The following is a 20,604-nucleotide window of genomic DNA, read 5'->3' as shown; positions in this document are numbered from 1 at the left end:
CCTGCTCTGTTTGGGGGAGGTGGGAGACGGCAGGGGTGGGCGGGGTCCGGGATGCAGCTGGGTCCCAGAGCCAGAGCCCTTGTCCCCGGGTCCCCGGGTCCCCAGGCGGGGAGCTTGGAGGGCGGGAGGATGGGCCCTGGGCTCCTCGGCCCGGCCCTCGAGGCAGAGGTCAGGGCACAGCCCTCCCCACCTTCGGAGCATGACTCCTCTGTTCCCGGGGGTGAGTCGGACACTCGTCCGGTACCCACTTTCTGGATGGGGAAACTGAGGCCGAGAGGGAAAGTGCCACGGCCGTGATGGGGCGGCCGGAAGCAAACCCGAACCCCATAGGTCTGCCCCCGGAGTCTGCGGTTCCTCCCGTCCTCCACAGCCTTGGCGACAACCCCCCCTCCCCCCGCGGCCCCTGCCCGTGGCCCGTCTGCAGATGAGCGAGTGGAGGCTCAGAGAGGGCAGGCAGCCAGCCCGAGATCACAAGGTGCTCTGCCTACCTGATCTCCGACCCCTGATATCTTACTCTCCGGCAGGCCAGGCGGGCGGGCCAGGCGAGTGAGTCTGTCCGCTGGCCTTCTGGGCCCCTCCAGCCACCCCAGGCTGCAGTGTTGGGCCCCTCCCCTGCCCTCCCCTCCCCTGCCCTCCCTGCCCTCAGCCAGGAGCTTCCCCGGGCTCCAGGGGTCCCAGCACTTGAACTCTGAGAGCTGTGTGATGTAGACAAAGCTCCCAGGGGCTCTGGGCTGTGTGTCTCCGGGGCTGAGGGGCTGAGGTGCTCCGGGCTGTCCCCGCCCTGCTCCGGGAAGGCCTGGCATTTTCTGCTCCGCATTCTCCTGTCCCTTTCTCCTGGCCCTCTGGCTTTCTGCCCTGTCTCCCCCCGGAGAGCCCCAGGCTTCCCTCCAACTGGGAGCCTCCCTCCTCTGTGCTCCCCCACAGCCAGACCTCGCTCAGTGCGTGACCTTGATCCAGTCACGTGCCCTCCTGAGCCTCAGGGTCCCCGTCTGAAGAGTGGGGGTCACGAACCGTCGCCCGTGAGCCATGTGTAGGCCCGAGTGAGTGCCTTTAGCCCCTCGGACTTTCTTCTCTGAGCTTCTGGAAGCCCTGGGCCCAGAGGGCTGTGTCTCCCAGGGGCCCCTACCATCCCCTCTGGGCCCCTCCCGGGCTGCTAAGACACACACCATCCGCAGCGTGGGGCGGGGGCTCAGGGGCTCCCCGGAATCGTGCCTCCTCCTGGGTTTCCATCTGGGGGATGTCCACGTGGGTCCCGGTCACCCCAGGCTTTGCTGTTCCCTCCCGCAGGCGTGTCAGCGTCCAGCCCCACCGTCCTGTCGCTGGACCCTCCACCCACACCCTCCTTCTGCCTGTCCCCCCCACGCCTCCTCTCCCACCACCCCCAGCCTCACCCCAGCCTCCCTGTCTCCGGTCCTTCCCAGAGCTGCCCCTCCTCTCCCCCCAGTCCCAAGGTTTTCTGGGCCCTGGTGGTCAGGCCTCCTGCCTGTACCCCAGGACTTCACATTCCCTGGCCACATGCCTCGCCTTCTCTGCCCCAGTGCCTTTGCATGTTCGTTTCCTCTGAGGATTCCCGGAGAAGTCTTTTCTCATCTCCAAATCCACCCGTAGCCATCCCCAGCTCAAGTTCCCTCTGTGGCTCCCTAGCGCCCATCCTGATGGTTTCTAAAACGTTTAAGACACAGATTGCTCTGTCCCAGAGAAATCCTACTCCGGAGCAGAAATACTTACTAGAGATCAAGACGGAGCTGGCTGTAAAATGGGGGAGTAGGGCTGGGGTCTCGCCGCTCACCCTGCTTCTTCCGTGGGAGCTCCTCTCCGCACAGTCCCCACCTTCCTCAGTGCCTGAGCCCCACCTGGTTGCCACCACACCCGCTCTCGGGGCCTGGACCTCCCACCTTCAGGCCTTTGCATGTATCCAAACATTCCTTTGCCCGGGGAAGACCTCTCTCCCGCAAAGTCTTTCTCACCCAATTTCGGATCCTTGGTCCCTGACCACACTTCCAGCTTCAAAGGCATCCCACGCATCAAACCGTGGACAGTTCGCGGGTAGGGACAGAGTTGGGCCACCCCGGGGCCCCAGCAGGTCTCTGAGAAGGATGTCAAGGAGTGAATGGAGGAAAGATGAGGCAAGCCCCGAACAAGGATGAGGCAGGACCAGAAGGCGGGTGAGCAGGGGAGAGGAGGGGCAGACAGCAGGCAAGTCTGGATCACAGGGGAGCAAAGGGCAGTGGGGACATTCCCATGGGGACCCTTGTTACGCAGCCGCCCCATGAGTGGCTCTTCATGTCCAGCGAAAGGAACGAATCACAGGTCGCCAGCTGCAGCGTGATTCCATTTTTTTTACCAACCCCCCCAAGCCCAAAAAGCCGATATCTCGCCGTCGGAGTACAGGCACTCAGGACAAAAGTCTCTTTAAAAAAGCGAGCCATGGGGGACGGCGGGGGCGGGGCTCAGTCCGTTGAGCAGCCGCATCCGACCTCAGCTCAGGTCATGATCTCGCGGGTTCGTGGGTTCGAGCCCCGCGTTGGGCTCTGGGTTGAGGGTTGGGAGCCTGGCCGGCTTCGGATTCCGTGTCTCTCTCTCTCTCTCTCTCTCTCTCTCTCTGCGCCCCTCCCCCCACCCCCAAATAAAATAAACATTTAAAAGAACTAAAACCAAAAAACCAAAAGCAATGGACAAGGATTTCATCGGGATAGCGGTTGAGGAGCCCAGAGACACCCGCAAGGCAATGCTGCTCAGAATGTTCTCGTTCACGGGGTTTGTTAGAAATCAAGCCTTATAAATTGTGTGGGCGTCCCGTGTACCAAAAGGGGGTCCCGAGGGCAAAATAAGAATTTGCCAAGGGAAATGTTAAAAGCGGGAGGCAGGCAGGACGCGTGGGCAGTTTATGTTCAGCTTACGGTCCGTGGCGCCCAAGGCGACACAGGCCCAGGGGACGTTCGTCCCTTTTCGCCCTTGCGTATGCGCTCACCGCACCGGGTGCCTGCCACACATTCAGCCGCTTGCCTTCACAACAAGTGAGATTAACCCGCGCAGATGACTAGCTCTTATCATCCCGTTTATGGTTGAGACACCGGAGGCCCAGAGAGGTTGAGCAAGCTGCCCGAGGTCACACAGCTGTCAAGTAGGGTGTAGCCAGGATTTGAACCGAGCCTGCCCGACTCGCAGGCCCTGGCTGGGATGAGCAAGACGAGGAAGGGGAAGCGGGCCCCAGCCCAGACCGGAGGCTTAGTAGGCCGCCTCCTGTGCTCCGCCACATTTCCGGGCCAGCCCCTCCTGGAGGGAGTCAAGGCGAGGGGAAGCCAAGCAGGCATTTGGACCTGTGGTTACCACCCCTCCCTCCCTCTGATCTTGGAGAGCCTCGTGCAAGGCCCTTTCTGATCTCTGCCTCTTTATGGCTGAGGTCCCCAGGCCAGGTTTTACAATCCCGCCCTCTCCTTCCCTGGGGAGGGCTGAGCCACCCCAAAGCTTTTATGGCTAGAGCCCTGCCGGTCCCCAGAGCTGCTTGGCCCAAGGAGAAGGGGCCCGCTAATAAAAAGGTCCCGAGCAATAAACAATAAGACATTGGGCCTTGTCGCCTGGGTGGAATCTGGGCCTCAGATTTGGGCAGAGAGGGGAGGGGTCTCCGGGCCACCTCGAATAAAGAAGGTGCCTTGGGAGATGCTCACAGCCACCCCCCTCCCCAGACTCCCACGTGCTCTTTAGGGGCCGGAAAATGGGAGCATCCGAGGACCCACTTGGAAAGAACTGAGCAGCCCAGTTTGCGGAAGGTGGGGGGGAGAGCGGTGCCCGGCGGGCCCTTGGTAGCATTGAATGCCGAGGCAAGGAGGGAGATGCTGGTGTTGCCGGTGAGGCCTGAACCAGACGACTTGGCTACAGCGGACAAGGATGTGCCACATGGCTCGCTGGCTGGGACCCGCGGGGCAGACGGGGGCGCTTGGAGCTGTGCGTCTGCGAAATGGGTGCAGAGGGGGTGATGCCTGGGGACGGGTCAGACCCGGGCACTCTCTGCTGAGTCAGGGTTTCTGCGGTTTTCTCTCCTCCTTCTCCAAATCCTGTGACCCCTCCTGAGCCAGGAACTCAGGTGCCAGGAAGGGTGGGGTCTGGGTGAAGAACGGTAATAATTACAGCCTTCCAGAGCATTCCCCGTGCGCCAGGCCGGTTGAGGGCTTTGTGTGGGTCACCTCCCTCCAACCTCACAACAGCCCTGTGAGGCGGCCGATGTGAGGATTCCCATTTTACAGGTGGGCAAACTGAGGCCCAGAGAGGACTCGCACATCTGAGCTTTGCTCCCAGGGCCTCCCCCCCAAGCCCCTCAGAGGGGACCTCAGAGGGAAAGAACAGGCTGTCACCCACACGGGACCAATGAGTCTGTGGTCTGTCCACCCTCCAGACCAACGCTGTCCCACAGATGCACAGCGTGAACCCCCAGGCAAACATTTTCTAGTAGCCACGTTAAAAAAAAAAAAAGTGGCAAAAGACACCGGCAAAACTAATTTCAATTTTGTATTTTATTTAGCCCGCTTAATTTCAGTTTTGTATTTTATTTAACCCGCTATATCTGAGATGTTACCATTTCAACATGTAACCGATAGAACAAACTATGGATGAAATATTTTCCATTCTTCTTTTCATACTAAGTCTTTGAGGCTGAGCGGGTTTTTTTCTCCAAGGAGATGCCAAACTCCCATCAGAAAGACTTGATGGGCATGTAGCTCTCACCCCGTGGGGCCCCCCCGGGTGGCTCAGTCGGTTAAGCTGCCGGACTTCAGCTCAGGTCATGATCTCGCGCTCTGTGAGTTCGAGCCCCGCGTCAGGCTCTGTGCCGACAGCTCAGAGCCTGGAGCCTGCTTCGTATTCTGTGTCTCTCTCTCTCTCTGCCCCTCTCTTACTCACGCTCTGCCTCTCTCTGTCTCTCAAAAAAATAAATAAATAAACATTTAAAAAAATTAAATAAACAATTGAATAAAAAATAAACACATTTAATAAACATTAAAAACAAAAATAGACCTCACCCCGTTACAGCTACGAAAAGTCAATTCCCAGGCCCGAGTTGTTCCAAACCTGCCTAAAAAGTTTTCTCACAACCGAGTAAAGTGTCAGGGTTGCGGTTGAAATCAATACTAATTAAATAGAACTAAAAGGGCCCCTGTTATCACGGCCGCATTTCAAGGGCTCAGGAGCCACACGCAGACAAGCGGAGGTCATACTGGCCGGCGCGGAGCGAGCTGTTTCCATCATCACAGAAAGTTCCGTTGGATGCATGTTGCAAGGGAGAGAGACAAAGGAGAGCGAGAGAAGTCAAAAGGAGCCCCTGGCTAAAGGCGCAGCACACACAGACATCCGAGGTGTGCTGGAGCGTAGAGTATATAGGGAACAATTAGAACTCGATGGTGGGTACAGAACAACACCGGTCGTGCTGGTGTGGGGACCTAGGAGAGGTGGGGGCCGGTGGGGGCGCCATGAGTCTGCTGGCCCTTGAGGGACAAAGCCGGGGATACAGTACGAAGAGCTCTGAGAATTTGAAGGGAGTGATTCATTTCTTTAGCTAGATTTTTCTTTACAATTATTATAAAAGTAATATATCAAAGTGATGTATCTCACGTGTTTTTAAAAAACTACCTAAAAGTTGATATAAAAGTTTTTAAGTTTACTTCTTTTGAGAGAGAGAGAAAATACCTGGTTGTTTGCCCCAAGAAATGCGAACGTAGGCAAGGACATTGCAACAGCTTTAGGCAGAACAGCCTGATCTAGAAACAGCCGTGAACACGGGGATGGATGGATAATCACGCGGTGATTGATTCATGCAGTAGAATTCTACTCAGCTGCAAAAAAGGAAAAAATTCGAATATACACGCAGACACCAGGGAATGTCGAGGACGTTATGCTCAGCAAAGAAGGCAGGTGCCAGAATGCATTCCATAAGATGAATGTTCTAGAACAGCCAAGACCAGACAGCTCAATTTCTGAGGTAAATGCAGGACAGAGGTCACCACTCGGGCAAGGGCGGGGACAGATTAGGAAGAGACAGGAGGAAACTTTCTGGGGCCGTGGACCCTTGCATATCTTGATGGGAGTTCGGACTGCGTGAGGATGTGCGCTTGTCAAAATTCCCTTAAGATTAAGACATTTCTGGGATGCCTGGGGGCTGGGCTCAGTCGGTTGAGAGACTTCGGGTCAGGCCATGGTCTCGCAGTTCTCGAGTTCCAGCCCTGCGTCGGGCTCTGTGCTGATGGCTCGGAGCCTGGAGCCTGCTCGGATTGAGTGTCTCCCTCTTCTGCCCCTTCCCCGCTCAGGTTCTGTCTCTCTCTGTCTCTCAAAAATGAATGAACGTTAAAAAAAAAAAAAAAAAAAAAGAGGGGCGCCTGGGTGGCTGGGTCGGTTGAGCATCCGACTTCGGCTCAGGTCACGGTCTCACCGTTCGTGAGTTCGAGCCCCCCGTCGGGCTCTGTGCTGAGGGCTCAGAGCCTGCAGCTATAAACGGAACGACATGGCTGCAGATTAACCTGAAAGAATGATCGAGGTGCAGGGCACCGTGTAAGACAGGAAATCCGTATTTTTTGGAAGGAGAGGGGGGGGGAGGAGGGGAAAGAGAGAAGAAATCTGAGGAGCCCTGAGCGCTCCCCTGTGCCTATGTTTGCCTGTGCTTCTAAAATTTTTTTTTTAACGTTTTATTTATTTTTGAGACAGGGAGAGATAGAGCGTGAACAGGGGAGGGTCAGAGAGAGGGAGACACAGAATCTGAAGCAGGCTCCAGGCTCTGAGCTGTCAGCACAGAGCCGGACGCGGGGCTCGAACACACGAAGCCGTGAGAGCGTGACCTGAGCTGAAACCAAGAGACTGAGCCACCCACGTGGCCCCTCCCCACTTCCTCCACTTAGATTTTCTAAAGAGAAAGACAAATACGCATGTGCCTCATTAAGCAAGTCTGGCGGACTTAAATGCCCCCCCCCCAAGCCCCACCCACGTGAGGTGCTTAACACAGTAGAACTTCAAGGAGGGGTCATCATCCAGCCCCAAGGGCTTCAGGCCATGTGGTCACATGTTTGGGGTCAGGTGCTTCCACCGGTGGTTTCCAAGTCCCCTGAGATGTCTCTGGTCCCACGAGCCAAGGGCAGGGGTGGGGGGTGGCAAGCACACAGCAGTCACTGCCACTATGATTTAATTCAGAATTCAAGATGTACGGAAGCCAGGACGTGGAAAATTCTAGTCTCACAACTACCCCAGACCCAAACCACTATCCGTCCTTATTTGTGATGCGTTTTGAAGGAAGAGGCACACATGAGAACGTTTCATTGGAACCGGTCCCATATGTGCTCACGGGATTCTTTTATTTTTTTTTTTTTATTGGGAGGGGGAGGGGCAGAGAAAGAGAGAGAGAATCTTCTCAGCCTAAAGCCCCGTCACAGGGCTGGATCCCATGACCCCAGGGATCCTGACCTGAGCCGAAATCAAGAGTCCCAGATGCTTAACCAGCTGAGCCACCCAGCCGCCCTAATGGGATTTTCTTTTCTTTTTTAACTTTTTTTTTTTTTAATGTTTATGTACTTATTTATTTTAAATCCTTTTTAAAATTTTTTAATGTTCATTTATTTTTGAGAGAGGAGAGACAGAGCATGAGCGGGGGAGGGGTGGAAGGAGGGGGAGACACAGAATCGGAAGCGGGCTCCAGGCTCCGAGCTGTCAGCACAGAGCCCGATGCGGGACCCGAACCCATGTACCTGGAGATCATGACCTGAGTCGAAGTCGGATGTTTAACTGACTGAGCCACCCAGGCGCCCCAATGTTTATTTCTGAGAGACAGAGACAGAGTGCAAGCAGGGGAGGGGCAGGGAGAGGGGGAGACACAGAATCGGAAGCAGGCTCCGGGCTCCGAGCTGTCCGCACAGAGCCAGACAGGGACGCGGCGCTCGAACTCATGAACCACGAGATCATGACCTGAGCCAAAGTCGGACGCTTAACCCACTGAGCCACCCAGGCGCCCCGGTGGGATTTTCTTTTCATACACGATGTTTTACATCACTGATTCTTGGAGGTGGGACACGGGAGAAGGAGAATTTCCGCTCCCTCTTCCTTCCCCTACTAGTGGGGCCTGACTGGTTTTAAGAAGTCCATAGCCAAAGAAATTAGTTACTAAGTATGAAAAGGGCTGTGAAAGAAGCAAACAGGATGCTGAGCCGAATAACAATATAACAATGCGCCTGGGGGGGGGTTGTCTCCTGCTTTAGAGGGGGTGGTCTGCATAATTAAAATGTTGCCAAGTGATCTCCCAAAGAGGTGACTCTATAATCCCCCCCGCCCCCCAACCCCAAGAGCGGGCAAGTGAAAAGCGCCTGGTTTCTCTCTGGACTGCGGCCAAGGCGTGAGTCATGGCACTGAGAAGGAGGTGCCCAGAGGAGATGGGGAGGCTTGCCCAGATGGGCTCCAAGCTTCTGGAATTTCGGGAGGTGAGGAAAGGCGCTCCCGCCACAAAGAAGGGCCCAGGCCAAGGCATGGGGCTGGGCTGGAGACCGCACGGTGTGCCCTGGGAATGAGGCACGGTGAACCCAGCTTGGGCTCGGGGAGTCTGGCAGGGCTCCCCCAGAGAAAGGCAGGTTGGTCACAGGCCCCCGCCATGAGTCAGCAGGCTGGCAGGCTGGCTGTTAAAAGCATCCTGCGGCCCGATTGCATTCCTCAAGGGTGGGGCCGCTCGCAGGAAGGGGGCGGTGCCCCTGCAGCCCCCCAAATCCCAGCAGCCCCCTCTCTCTCCTCCGCTTTGCACACACCGTTCCCCGCCCTCCTGCTCCCCCCCCCCCCATACTGCTTCCCAGGCCTCTCAAATAAATACACTTAAAATATATCTATATATAATCGCAGCCTGTCCCGCACACTCCCTAACCCCCGCCTACCCCACCTGCCCCCATCACCGGCCGATACACCACATTTAAAACGTTTGGGGTTCATTTTTGTCCACTCAAACACACACCACAATAGGGCTTTTTGTTTGTTTGTTTGTTTGTCCGCCTACTCTGCGCCCCAGCCTCTGGCATACCGTAGGTGCTCAATAAATCCTCGCGGGCTGAATGGAGCAATTTGACCCCGTCTCGGGCAAGAAGGCCTAACGCTTCCGGGGATATGGAGAGCTGTCTTGAAAAACGTACAGGGGCACCTGGATGACTCAGTCACTGGAGCGTGGGGCTCCTGATCTCGGGGTTGGGAGTTCAAGCCCCACATCTGGCGTAGAGAGCACTAAAAAAAAGAAAAGATGGGGTGCCTGCGTGGTTCCATCAGTTAAGCCTCCACCTTCAGCTCAGGTCATGATCTCACGGTCCGTGAGTTCGAGCCCCGCGTCGGGCTCTGTGCTGATGGCTCAGACCCTGGAGCCTGCTTCGGATTCTGCGTCTCCCTCTCTCTGCCCCTGCTCCTCTCTCGCTCTGTCTCTGTCTCTCTCTCAAAAAATAAGTAAACATTAAGGAAAGAAAAGAAAAGAAGATCATACAGTAAAGTCGATTGGGGGGGGGGGCATGTTTAGGTTTACGAATTTTAGCGCCTGTATAGATTTGTGTAACCATCACCAGCCTCAGGGTACAGAACGGGTCCCATCCCCCCTTGGCGGTTGCGCCTCACCGCCCCCCCGCCCCATCCCCACCTCGACTCCTACCCCCTCGCCCACATCTCGTCTCTGTACAGCTTTGCCTTCTGGAAAACGTCCTGTCGGTTTCCCGTTGTTGGTTGCGACGATTAACCACACGCCCCTGTGGCTGCGAGCGGGTCAGAAGCCTGGCTTCGGTGCCACTGCGCGGAGATCCCCGTGTCGGCAGGAGCGCGTCCCTCCTGGAGGCTCTTGGGAGAGAATTCTCCTTCTGTGCCAGCCCCGACAGGCTTCCTGTGGTCTTTGGCTCTGGAGTCCTTTTTCTGCCTCCAAATGCAGCCACTCGCCTCTTGCAAGCTCTCTCCTCGTTCCCTTCGGCTTCCGTGATCCTGGCTTCTCTCTTAGCCCCCCCCCCACTGCCTCCCTTTTAGAAGGACCCTTGTGATTACATTTAGGGTCCCCTCCCCGGCCCCCAATAATCTCCCCATCTCGAAACCCCTCCCGTAACCACAGCTGTAAGATCCCACTTTCCCTGCAAACGTAACACCCTCACATAGGCTCTGGGGACTGGGATGCGGACGTCTTCGGGGGCCACGGTCACATAGGTGGAATTCTACCTTCGAGACGCATCCATGGGTGGTCGTTCTCAGTGGCTGCTTCTCGTCTTTGCCAAGTAGTGCGCGTAGTGTGGACGTCCCCGTTTGCCTGCGCACCTGCTGAAGGACGTCTGGGGCGTTCCCACTTTGGGGCGATTGCGAACAGTGTTGCTATAAACGTGTGAGTGCGGATGTTGGTGTGACCATACGACTTCGTTGCTCTTGGGTGAACACGCAGGAGAGGGAGAGAAGCCGTTTTAAAATGGGGGGGGGGGGTTATTTATTTATTTTTTAATTTTTTTTTTTACGTTTATTTATTTTTGAGGCAGAGAGAGAGCATGAACGGGGGAGGGGCAGAGAGAGAGGGAGACACAGAATCCGAAACAGGCTCCAGGCTCCGAGCCGTCAGCCCAGAGCCCGCCGCGGGGCTCGAACTCACAGACCGTGAGATCGTGACCAGAGGCGAAGTCAGAAGCTCAACCGACTGAGCCACCCAGGCGCCCCTATTTATTTATTTTTGAGAGAGACAGACAGTGGGAGCAGGGAAGGGCCAGAGACAGAAGGAGAGAGAGAGAGAGAGAGAGAATCCCAAGCAGGCTCCACACTGTCAGCACAGAGCCTGAACTGGGGCTCAAACTCGCAAAACCTCAAGCTCATGACCTGAGCTGAAACTTGAGAATCGGACACTTAACCAACAGAGCAACCCCCCACCCCAGGCTCCCCGAGAGAGAATCTGCTTTAAAATCTGCTTACATTGGGGCGCCTGGGTGGCTCAGTCGGTTAAGCGTCCGACTTCGGCTCAGGTCACAATCTCACGGTCTGTGGGTTCAAGCCCCGCGTCGGGCTCTGGGCTGACGGCTCAGAGCCTGGAGCCTGTTTCAGATTCTGTGTCCCCCTCTCTCTCTCTGACCCTCCCCCGTTCATGCTCTGTCTCTCTCTGTCTCAAAAATAAATAAACATTTAAAAAAAAAATTTTTTTTAATCTGCTTACATTAAGATAGTTCAGGGAGGGGCCCCTGGGGGGACTCCGTCAATTAAGAGTCCGACTTTGGCTCAGGTCATTATCTCGAGGTTCGTGGGTTCGAGCCCTGTGTCAGGCTCTGTGCAGACAGCAAAGAGCCTGCCTGGGATTCTCTCTCTCTGCCCCTCCCCTGTTCGTGCTTTCTCTCTCTCTCTCAAAATAAATAATTAAACTAAAAAAGATGTATAGTTCAGTGAGATATTTTAACATACAGTACATAATGCAATACAATATGATAATAATATTCCCCAAGGAGTTAAATACTCCCGTGACCAAGGGGAGGCAGGTGAAGACATACTCAGAGAGGTTATGTGAGGTCAAACCCATGTCTCCTTGACCACCCCCCCCATCCCGAACCCCCCACAGCCCCTGCCCAGAAAGAGCACACCTGGAAAGAATCGAATTCGGGGGCTACTTCATGGCCCTTGGTGGTTAGGGGCCACACCCGCTTGGGTACAAATCCCGGCTCTGCCCTCCGTAGCTGTGTGACATCAGCTCAGTGACTTTGCCTCTCTGTGCCTCCATTCCGCATCTGTAACACGGGGATAGAAATACCACCCACCTCCTAGCTTTGTGAAGGGAATAAATGAATTCAGGCGCATCACGTCGTGGGGATCGCTGTGCCAAGGGGGCGCTCTCAGCATTATTTAAAAAAAATTTTTTTTTTAAGGTTTATTCATTTTTCAGAGACAGAGCGTGAGCAGGGGAGGGCTAGAGAGAGAGGGAGACACAGAATCCGAAACAGGCTCCAGGCTCCGAGCTGTCAGCACAGAGCCCGTCGCGGGGCCCGAACTCACGGACCGCGAGATCATGACCCGAGCCGAGCTGAAGTCCTACGCCCAACCCACTGAGCCTCCCCGGGGCGCCCCAGCCTTATGTTTATTTCTTCAACGAATGTTGACTGAAGGGCTTCCCTGGGTATTCGGGTGCTTGGGATACACTGGGAATGGAGACAGGGAAACAAAAGAAAACAAATACCTAAAATCCCTAGTCTCACGGGAGCTTTCTCGCCAGAAGGAAGGCATAAACCCTCGAGGGAGGGAGGGAGGGAGCCTCTCAAGGGCTCCAGAAAACAACGCAGGGGGAGGCTCAGCTGTAAACAGGGCAGGTGGCCGAGGCCTCAGGGACAAAGTGCAGGGGTGATCTTGGAGCACAGGCAGGAGGTGAGGGTGCGAGTCACGGAATGGGAGACAGATCAGTCAGTGCAAGGGCTGTGGGGCAGGCCTGGGCCTGAAGGGCTGGGAGGGTTTCTGACAAAGGAGAGCCAACAGCCTAGTTAGTTTCTTTTTTTTTTTTTTTTTTTATTTAAAAAAAAATTTTTTTTAACGTTTATTTATTTTTGAGACAGAGAGAGACAGAGCATGAACAGGGGAGGGGCAGAGAGAGAGAGGGAGACACAGAATCTGAAACAGGCTCCAGGCTCTGAGCTGTCAGCACAGAGCCGGACGCGGGGCTCGAACCCACGGACCATGAGATCATAACCTGAGCCGAAGTCGGACGCTTAACCGACCAAGCCACCCAGGCGCCCCCAGCCTAGTTAGTTTCTAACCAATGCGGAGAACCGACCCCGGGGGGGGGGGGGGGGGGGGGCGGGGTGGTGCGCTGGAAGCAGCGAGATCAGCAAGGAGGTGACCCGGGGACCCTGGCTTTTAATCCTTCCTCCTGGTCCAGAAGCCCAGAGAGGTTATTCAAGGTCACAGAGCTAGCTGGTAGCGGAGCCTGAGTTCAAATCCAAGGTTACCCAACCTCAGCCTGTCTGCCTTCCCCACCGTCGCTGCCCCTGGAGATGGTGACGAAGCACCCCGCCCCCCGGGGGATCTGAGCTGGGGACCCCGATGTGCTCATGGCACGGGTGTGCCAGGCACCGGGGATAAAATACTGAATGTGACGGACGCACTGTGGCCTCGTGGCAGAGGGAAGGGGTGAAGGTGCCTTGACAGGTACCTACCGAGACCACCTAGGAAGGTGGCTGTGTGGCCTTAGGGAAACGCGTTAACCTTTCTGGGCCTCCGTTCCTTCTGGCACGAGGTGATGTTCTCAATACCCGCTTCATGGGGTTCTAGAAGTCTGATAGTCTGTGTGTCCTCGGCTGAGAGTTTCTTCATGAGTGGGGCCCCCCAGGTGGCTCAGTCGGTTGAGCCTCCGACTTCGGCTCAGGTCAGGATCTCACGGTGTGTGGGTTCGAGCCCCGCGTCGGGCTCTGTGCTGACCGCTTGGGAGCCTGGAGCCTGCTTCGGATTCTGTGTCTCCCTCTCTCTCTCTCTGCCCCTCCCCTGCTCACGCTGTCTCTCAATAATAAATAAATAAATAAATGTTAAAAAAAAATTAAAAATTTAAAAAAAGAATTTCTTTATGAGTGCCCCCCACCCCCCACCCCCTCCCCTGCTGGAGGCAGAGGGAAGTCAGAGGTCTGAGGAGGGCAGAGAAATGGGCAGACCCAGGCTATGCAGGGCGTTGAGTTCCGGGCTGAGGGGCTGCAGCCAGGTGCGGGATGGGCAGGCGGGAGGGACTGGAGGCCACGAGACTGAGGAGGCTGGGTTGAGGGCCCGGGGGGCGAGGAGGAGACCAGAGCTGGATGGGGGCAGTGGGGACAGAGAAGGAGGGCCAGCGCCTGGCACACGGTGGGGTAGAAGGCCTCAGGGCCGATGCCTTGGGCCATTAGACTCTCGTGTCCGGGAGTGGGGGGGGTGGGGTCTCCGGAGCAGGGCAGGCCAGGCATCTTCTGGGAGGCTCAGTGGGTCCTTGACCAGCTGCCCGTCGTGTTGGCCGTGGACCCCACTGTCTGTTTCTCCTGCAGGCCTCTGACCCAGCTCGATAGTTACCCCCATGCCTCTGCTCCCATCGAGCCACTGCTGTGTGCCTGGTGTGGGACACATGGTGTGGGGACACCGGCGGGCTTGTCACCCAGCGAGTGGAAAGGTCACACCGGGGCCAGGTTTGATTTACAAGGTTGGGAGAGAAGGCACACGGCACCTGTTCTAGGACACCCAGTGAGGTCCGGCCACGCGGGAATCGGGTGGGGGCTCCGTGGCCTCTGCACTCTAGCGCAGATGAGGACAGGGGACCAAAGTCTTGGCTGGAGGACTGGCAGATCCAAAGGACCGGAAGGGGGAATGATGCTCAGCGCGCTGGAGAGATTCGGCTGGAGGGTGGGGTGCGTGGGGAAGGGGGGACTGGAACAGAAAACCGTCTGCAGGGCTGAGGTTCAAATCCCAGCCCTGCCTGGAACTTGCTTTATGGTCTTGGCCAAACCACTTCCCCTTCCTAATCTTCCTTTTCTTATCTGTAGCCGTGGTAACACGGAGGGACATCCCAACCCTACCGCGTTCATGCCTCAGTTATTTATCGGATACCGATTGATTCATTTATTGAGCGGTCGCTTGTTCTGGGCTCAGAGGGCACGGTCGTGAGGTTTGGAAAGAGGCCTGCAAAGAGAGCAGACTTTGGGCATCTCTAAAGGCCCAACAGGGGATTTTTGAAGGGCTGGGTACCGAGAACCACTGAGGCGGGGGGGGGGGGGGGGGGGAGGTCATAACAAAAGCTCTTTGACTTGACTTCGTTTTTTTCTAGGGAAATCCCTTCCTTCATTCACATGAATGAAGGAACCCCCACATTCATTCAGTTAGTCAAATACTGGCTGAGCACCAACCATGTTCCCCCAGGGCCTCCTGGGGTGGGGCGACGACCCTCGATTTGCAGGTTGTAAACGCTGGGAGAGGGGGGAGGTCTGGGGGAGGGGGACACCCTCATATTTATTCATGTATGCAGTCACAGACTGTTTCAGGGACTCCTGACAGGCACAGGATCCGTTTTCCTGTCGCATAAACTGGGGAGGAAATTTCTCCAAGTTGCTGTCAGACCAAAGACTGAAATAGCACTGCCCACTAAAGGGAGCTCGTTTCCGGAGTGGTTATCAGAAGCCAAGCGCTTAACCTAGATTATCCCTTTGAATCCTCAGGTGCGATTAAAACCATGGGGTAGAGATTACCATTATCCTCATTTGACAGATGAGGCCACTGAGGCTCAGGAGGTGAGATCCGCCGCCCAAGGCACGGAGAGAGCCAAGGCCCAGGCACTTGGCCCCCAGTCGGCCTGATGGTAACTGACCACCTCGGAGCGCCCACTCATTGGGCTCATCTGCCTAGCAACCAGTGACATCACCAAGCCCACACCCACACTCAACCTTTGGGGGGGAAATGACGTCATCACTGAGCAGTAAAGTGACTAAAAGGTGCTGAGGGCTTACTGTGTGTCTGGCCACGATAATTGTAGGAGGGCCCGGCTGACTCTGGCTGATGGAGGACTCCGGATCTCAGGGTTGTGAGTTTGAGCCCCGTGTTGGGTGTAGAGATTACTACTTAAAAAATAAAATCTCGGGGCGCCTGGGTGGCTCAGTCAGTTGAGCGTCCGACTTCGGCTCAGGTCATGATCTCACGGTCCGCGAGTTCGAGCCCCGTGTCGGGCTCTGGGCTGACGGCTCAGAGCCTGGAAGCCTGCTTCCGATTCTGTGCCTCCCTCTCTCTCTGCCCCTCCCCCGTTCACGCTCTGTCTCTCTCTGTCTCAAAAATAAATAAAAAAACGTTAAAAAAATTAATAAAAAAATAAATAAAATCTCTTTTTTTAAATTTTTTAAAAATCTGTATTTATTTTTGAGAGAGAGAGACAGCGTGTGAGCAGGGGAGGAGCAGAGAGAGAGGGAGACACAGAATCCGAAGCAGGCTCCAGGCTCCGAGCTGTCAGCACAGAGCCCGACGCGGGGCTTGAACCCATGAACTGTGAGATCATGACCTGAGCCGAAGTCGGACGCTCAAGCGACCAAGCCACCCAGGCGCCCCGAAAATCTTAAGAAAGCCCCCAAACAGTAATTCTCGCCCAGATTTATTGCATGCAGGGCTCCATTTTAATTATTTTTGTGTCTATTGACGCATTATATTTTCCCACTGTCCTTATTTTTTAACAAAATTAGCAGGGGTTCTCTCTCTCTCTGACGCTCCCCTGCTTGCTCCCCCCCCCAAAATAAACAAACATTTGAAAAGAAACAACCGTGGTTTTAAGGTAAATAGATAAATAAATAGTTACAAAATAAAATTAAAACAGGTGTTTTCATGGGAAGGTTTCCCCCCACCCCCACCCCGTCCCCTTTACTGTTTTGTTTATTCGTTAACTGAATACTTTGTTAAAGTAAAACACGGATCTTTGGTCAACAACTCAAGGAATTTTGCAAGGTAGGCATACCGCCACCGCCACCAGACCCCCATCTGCCCCCACCCTGTCAGCCCCTCCTCCCAAGGATAACTGCCGCCTGCCTTCTAGCACCTTCTACCTTACTTTCTGTACTTGAACTTCCCATAATTGAAATCATGGGGTCTGGACGCTCGTGGCTCATCGTTGGCTCAGCCCCTTGTGTTTCCGAGTTTTCATCTGTGTGGACCCCAACCCTCTTTATATAACAAGAGTATCCATAGCAGACAGGGTAACCTACTTACACACGTACTTCCCCCCCGCCCCCCCCCCCCCCGCGCCATTTCAATGTATTGTCCTCCGTGTACTTTAGCGGGACACCAACGCAAAGTAGCACAGTGTCCTGGCTCAGAACTCAGATCGAGTTCTGCAGGGAGCCCGGAAGCTTGCAGGCCCCCCCCCCAAGCTTACACTGCTCGGAAGGGGGTCCTCCTTAAGGCAGAGGAACCAATGTGTGCGACTCCAAGCCTAGGTGGGGGGGAGGGATGTTGATTTAGGGGGAGGGAGCAAGTGACAGCCACTTGTCTCATTTTGAAAGCTGACAGACCCTCCTAACCGGTCCAGAAAAATGACACAGAGTAGCTTCTGGCTTCATCCCCTTTGAACCTGTGTCTCCTCCTCCCGCACATACTTTCACGCCAGATGCCCTAGGACAGGGGAGGCGGCGATGCGACTTCTGGGAATTCTTCTGGGAATTCCTGCAGCCAGCCGGCCTGCACGAATGCGACCACGCTCCCTGACTGCGGACCTCATAAATACCCCCAGGGAAACTCAGTAAAAGGTATCCCCACCTCTGCGTCACCTTGCTGGGTTTTTTTAATGGTTATTTATTTTTGAGAGAGAGAGCCCGTGGGCACCCAAGTGGGGCAGGGGCAGAGTCAGAGGGAGACAGAGGGTCCGAAGTAGGGGAGGGGCAGGGGAGGGGGCCGACAGAGGATCCAAAGCTGGCTCTGTGCCAGGTCCCCCAAATGCCCACCCCCTCTCCCATGCCAGGGGCAGGAGACCCCCCAGGGGAAAGCTCCGGGTGGAAAGACACAGTGGGGTACGTGGATGGCTTTTAAAACAGCTCACCCGGGAAAATGTTACTTCCGGGTATGGCCCTGTGGTCCCTTGGTGGGGCTTTTTCAGGAAAGGCAGGTCAAGCGAGGGGCTGAAGCGTAACACTGTTTCAGTTGCAGGGGTGGGGGTGGGGGGTGCCTGGGTGGCTCAGGCTGTTCCGCACCGGACTCTTGATTTCGGCTCAGGTCGCGATGTCCCGTTTCATGAGTTCAAGCTGCGCGTTAAGCTCTGGGCTGGCAGTGGGGATCCTGCTTGGGACTTTCTCTCTCTCTCTCTCTCTCTGTCCCTCCCCCACTTGACCCGCTCTTTCTCTCTCTCAAAATGAGTAAATAAACCTAAAAAAAATGAAAAGGGCATCTCAGCCTCATGGTGACCCCTGGATGGGGTTTCATAAGTGGGCTTTGCCAGCCCTGTGGCCTTGCACAAAAGAGTGGGCACAACACATAATTTCTGTGGCTTCGATTTCCTCGTTGGTAACATGGACGGGGGGGGGGGGGGGGACTTCGCCTCTCCCTCGAGGGTTGGGCCAAAGAATCGATATAAGGAAAGCACTTAACCCCACTTTGCAGATGTGGAGTGTTCCATGTTCGACCGGCTGTGTGGCTTTGGGAAAGTCACCCAACCTCTCTGTGCCTCGCTCTCTTCATTCCTAAAAGGGGGATGCTAATCACTGTCACCGCATAGGATTGTTGTGGGGTCCTGGTAAACCATTCCCAGTTGGCAGATGAAGAAATGAGGTTCAGGGAAAGTTTGCCGCCAGGGTTCTCTAGCTAGCGGGGTACCCCTCCCCCGTCTCCCTGCTCACCATCCCTCCTGCCCTGAGATTTCTCTGCCGCACCCCCCTCCCCCACCGCGCCTCCGGGGGTGACCTCAGTCCTCGTCTCCTCCCCGGTCCTCACGGTGTCTCCCCCATATTCCTACAGCCAGAAGTTGTCAGGCGAATACTTCAGGTACAAGGGGATCCCCTTCCCCGTGGGCATCTACTCCCCCGAGAGCATCCGCATGGTCGAGAACGCTGATGTGCAGGACGACGACATCTTCATCATCACCTACCCCAAGTCAGGTACCTGCTGGGAGGGGTTGCTGGGGGTGGGGTGGGGAGGAGGTGGCCACAGAGGCTGAGACGGGTGCACCCAGGGGAAGGAGGCAGAGGAAACAGTGGGGGGAAGGCCTGAATCTGCTCAGAACCTGGAGCTTGGGCGTTTGCACTGGCGGACCCCTCCGCTAGGTGTCGCTCTTCCGCCCCCACAACCAAGTGGGCTCCTCGTCCTCGGGGAAGCCTTCCCGGGGCCTCCTGGGCTGCAGCACCTGTCCCCACCCTGTCGCGCTCTATCCCCTTGAACTCGCCTCTACTCTTCTTCTCAGCCCTTGTCTCCACCGGCCACTTGGCTGTGTTTTTGGTTGTTGATTTAGCCTCCGGTCTCCCCCCCCCCCCACCCCCTCCCCCACTAGAACATGAGCTCTTGGAGGACAGACAGCTTAGTGTGCCTGGATCGCGGCTGTATTCTCGGAGCCTAAGTCGGTGCCTGCCACCCATTCAGTAAATATTTGCGGAAGGAAGTGGGGGCGGAGGGAGGGACGATCTTCATTTTCTCCCTCCCTCCCCGAAACGCTGCTTATTCTCTGCCATGGGTGCAGACGCGACTGTGACCTGGGGAGACATTTGTCAGTTTCTCGGGCGAGACAGGCTTTATGTAAACCCGCGCGCACTCCTTTGACTATATAATTAGGGTTGGGGGGGGGGTTGGTAACCTCGAGGAAAGGTGCAGAGAGCGTTGAATGTAGGTAACAAGAGAACGTCTGGGGGATGAGCGCAGGCTTTGAGGGGGAAAAGATGTTCGTGCGGAGATCTGGAAGCCGCAGAGGCGTTTGAGTGGGAAAGGGTGTCCTAGACGAGGGAGGAATGGCACACGCCAAGGCCCCGGGGTCGGGGGAGGCTTGAGGGAATCCAAGGAACAAGAGGAGATCAATGAGGCTGTGGAAGAGGCTGGGAATGGGGGGGTGGGGGTGGGGTGGCGCACGGCGGATGAAACATCCCTTTGGAGCCAAGGCAAGGCTCCGTGGTGACTTTCCTCAATGTCCCCCCCCCCCCTGGGGCAGCTTTTAGGGAGAGCAGGGACAGACTTCGGCTTTCCCTTCTCTAGCATGACTACTTCATGTCTTTGTCAAAATATATTTGAAAATTTTCAAAATATGGCTCTCCGATAGAGTTCTGTGAGGGGTCCTTTTTGAGATGTTCACATACCATGCGGTTTATCCATTTTAAAGTGTACGGTTCAGGGCACGTCGTGGGTGACTCAGTCAGTTAAGCGTCTGATTTCAGCTCAGGTTATGATGTCACGGGTCGCGAGTTCGAGCCCCGCGCTGGGCTCTCTGCTGTCAGCCCAGAGCCCGCTTCAGATCCTCTCCCCTCTCCCTCTTCCCCTCCCCACTTGTGTTCTCTCTCTCTCTCTCTCTCTCTCAAATAAATAAACATTAGGGGGCGCCTGGGAGGCTCAGTCGGTTGAGCGTCCGACTTCAGCTCAGGTCATGATCTCGCAGTTCGTGAGTTTGAGCCCCGCGTCGGGCTCTGTGCTGACTGCTCAGAGCCTGGAGCCTGTTTCAGATTCTGTGTCTCCCTCTCTCTGACCCTCCCCTGTTCATGCTCTGTCTCTCTCTGTCTCAAAAATAAATAAAACGTTAAAAAAATTAAAAAAAATTTTTATCAATAAAATAAACAGATAAAGTAAACATTAAAAAATCTTTACAAAATAAAGTGTACAATTCTATGGCAGTAATGTATTCACGGATTTGTGCAACACGTCACCACGATCCATTTTAGAACGTTTAGAACAAGATACCCATCAGCCATCACTCCCCAAACCCCACCTCCCCGGCCCCAAACCTTAGGCAACCATTAACCTGCTCTCTGCTCTCTGGGCCTACCGCTTTTTTGTGTATTCATTGGTCAGTTGATCAACACTTGGGTTGTCTGCGCTCTTTGACGGTCAGGAGTAATGCTTCTAGGAACATGGCCATTCCTTTCCATTTCCCTCAGAGGTCTGAGTTTTGAGAGACACATACGGTCATACAACCCCCATCGCAGCCAAGATACAGAACAGCTCCCTCACCCCCCC

The 20,604-nt window shown here is 55.4% G+C and overlaps 1 protein-coding gene across 1 annotated transcript in view; it reads left to right on the top strand.

The window, feature by feature from the left end:
- Positions 1–20,604, top strand: part of SULT2B1 (sulfotransferase family 2B member 1) — a 64,497-nt gene that overhangs the window by 34,356 nt on the left and 9,537 nt on the right. Inside the window, exon 3 of the mRNA XM_049622303.1 lies at positions 18,363–18,551. Coding sequence (XP_049478260.1) covers positions 18,363–18,551 — 189 coding nt within the window. The remainder of the gene's footprint in view (positions 1–18,362; positions 18,552–20,604) is intronic.

This window comes from Panthera uncia, assembly GCF_023721935.1.
Source record: "Panthera uncia isolate 11264 chromosome E2 unlocalized genomic scaffold, Puncia_PCG_1.0 HiC_scaffold_19, whole genome shotgun sequence".
NCBI classification, from domain to species: domain Eukaryota; kingdom Metazoa; phylum Chordata; class Mammalia; order Carnivora; family Felidae; genus Panthera; species Panthera uncia.
The sequence above is the reverse complement of the archived record's forward strand: the minus strand, read 5'-3'. Positions and strand labels throughout refer to the sequence as shown.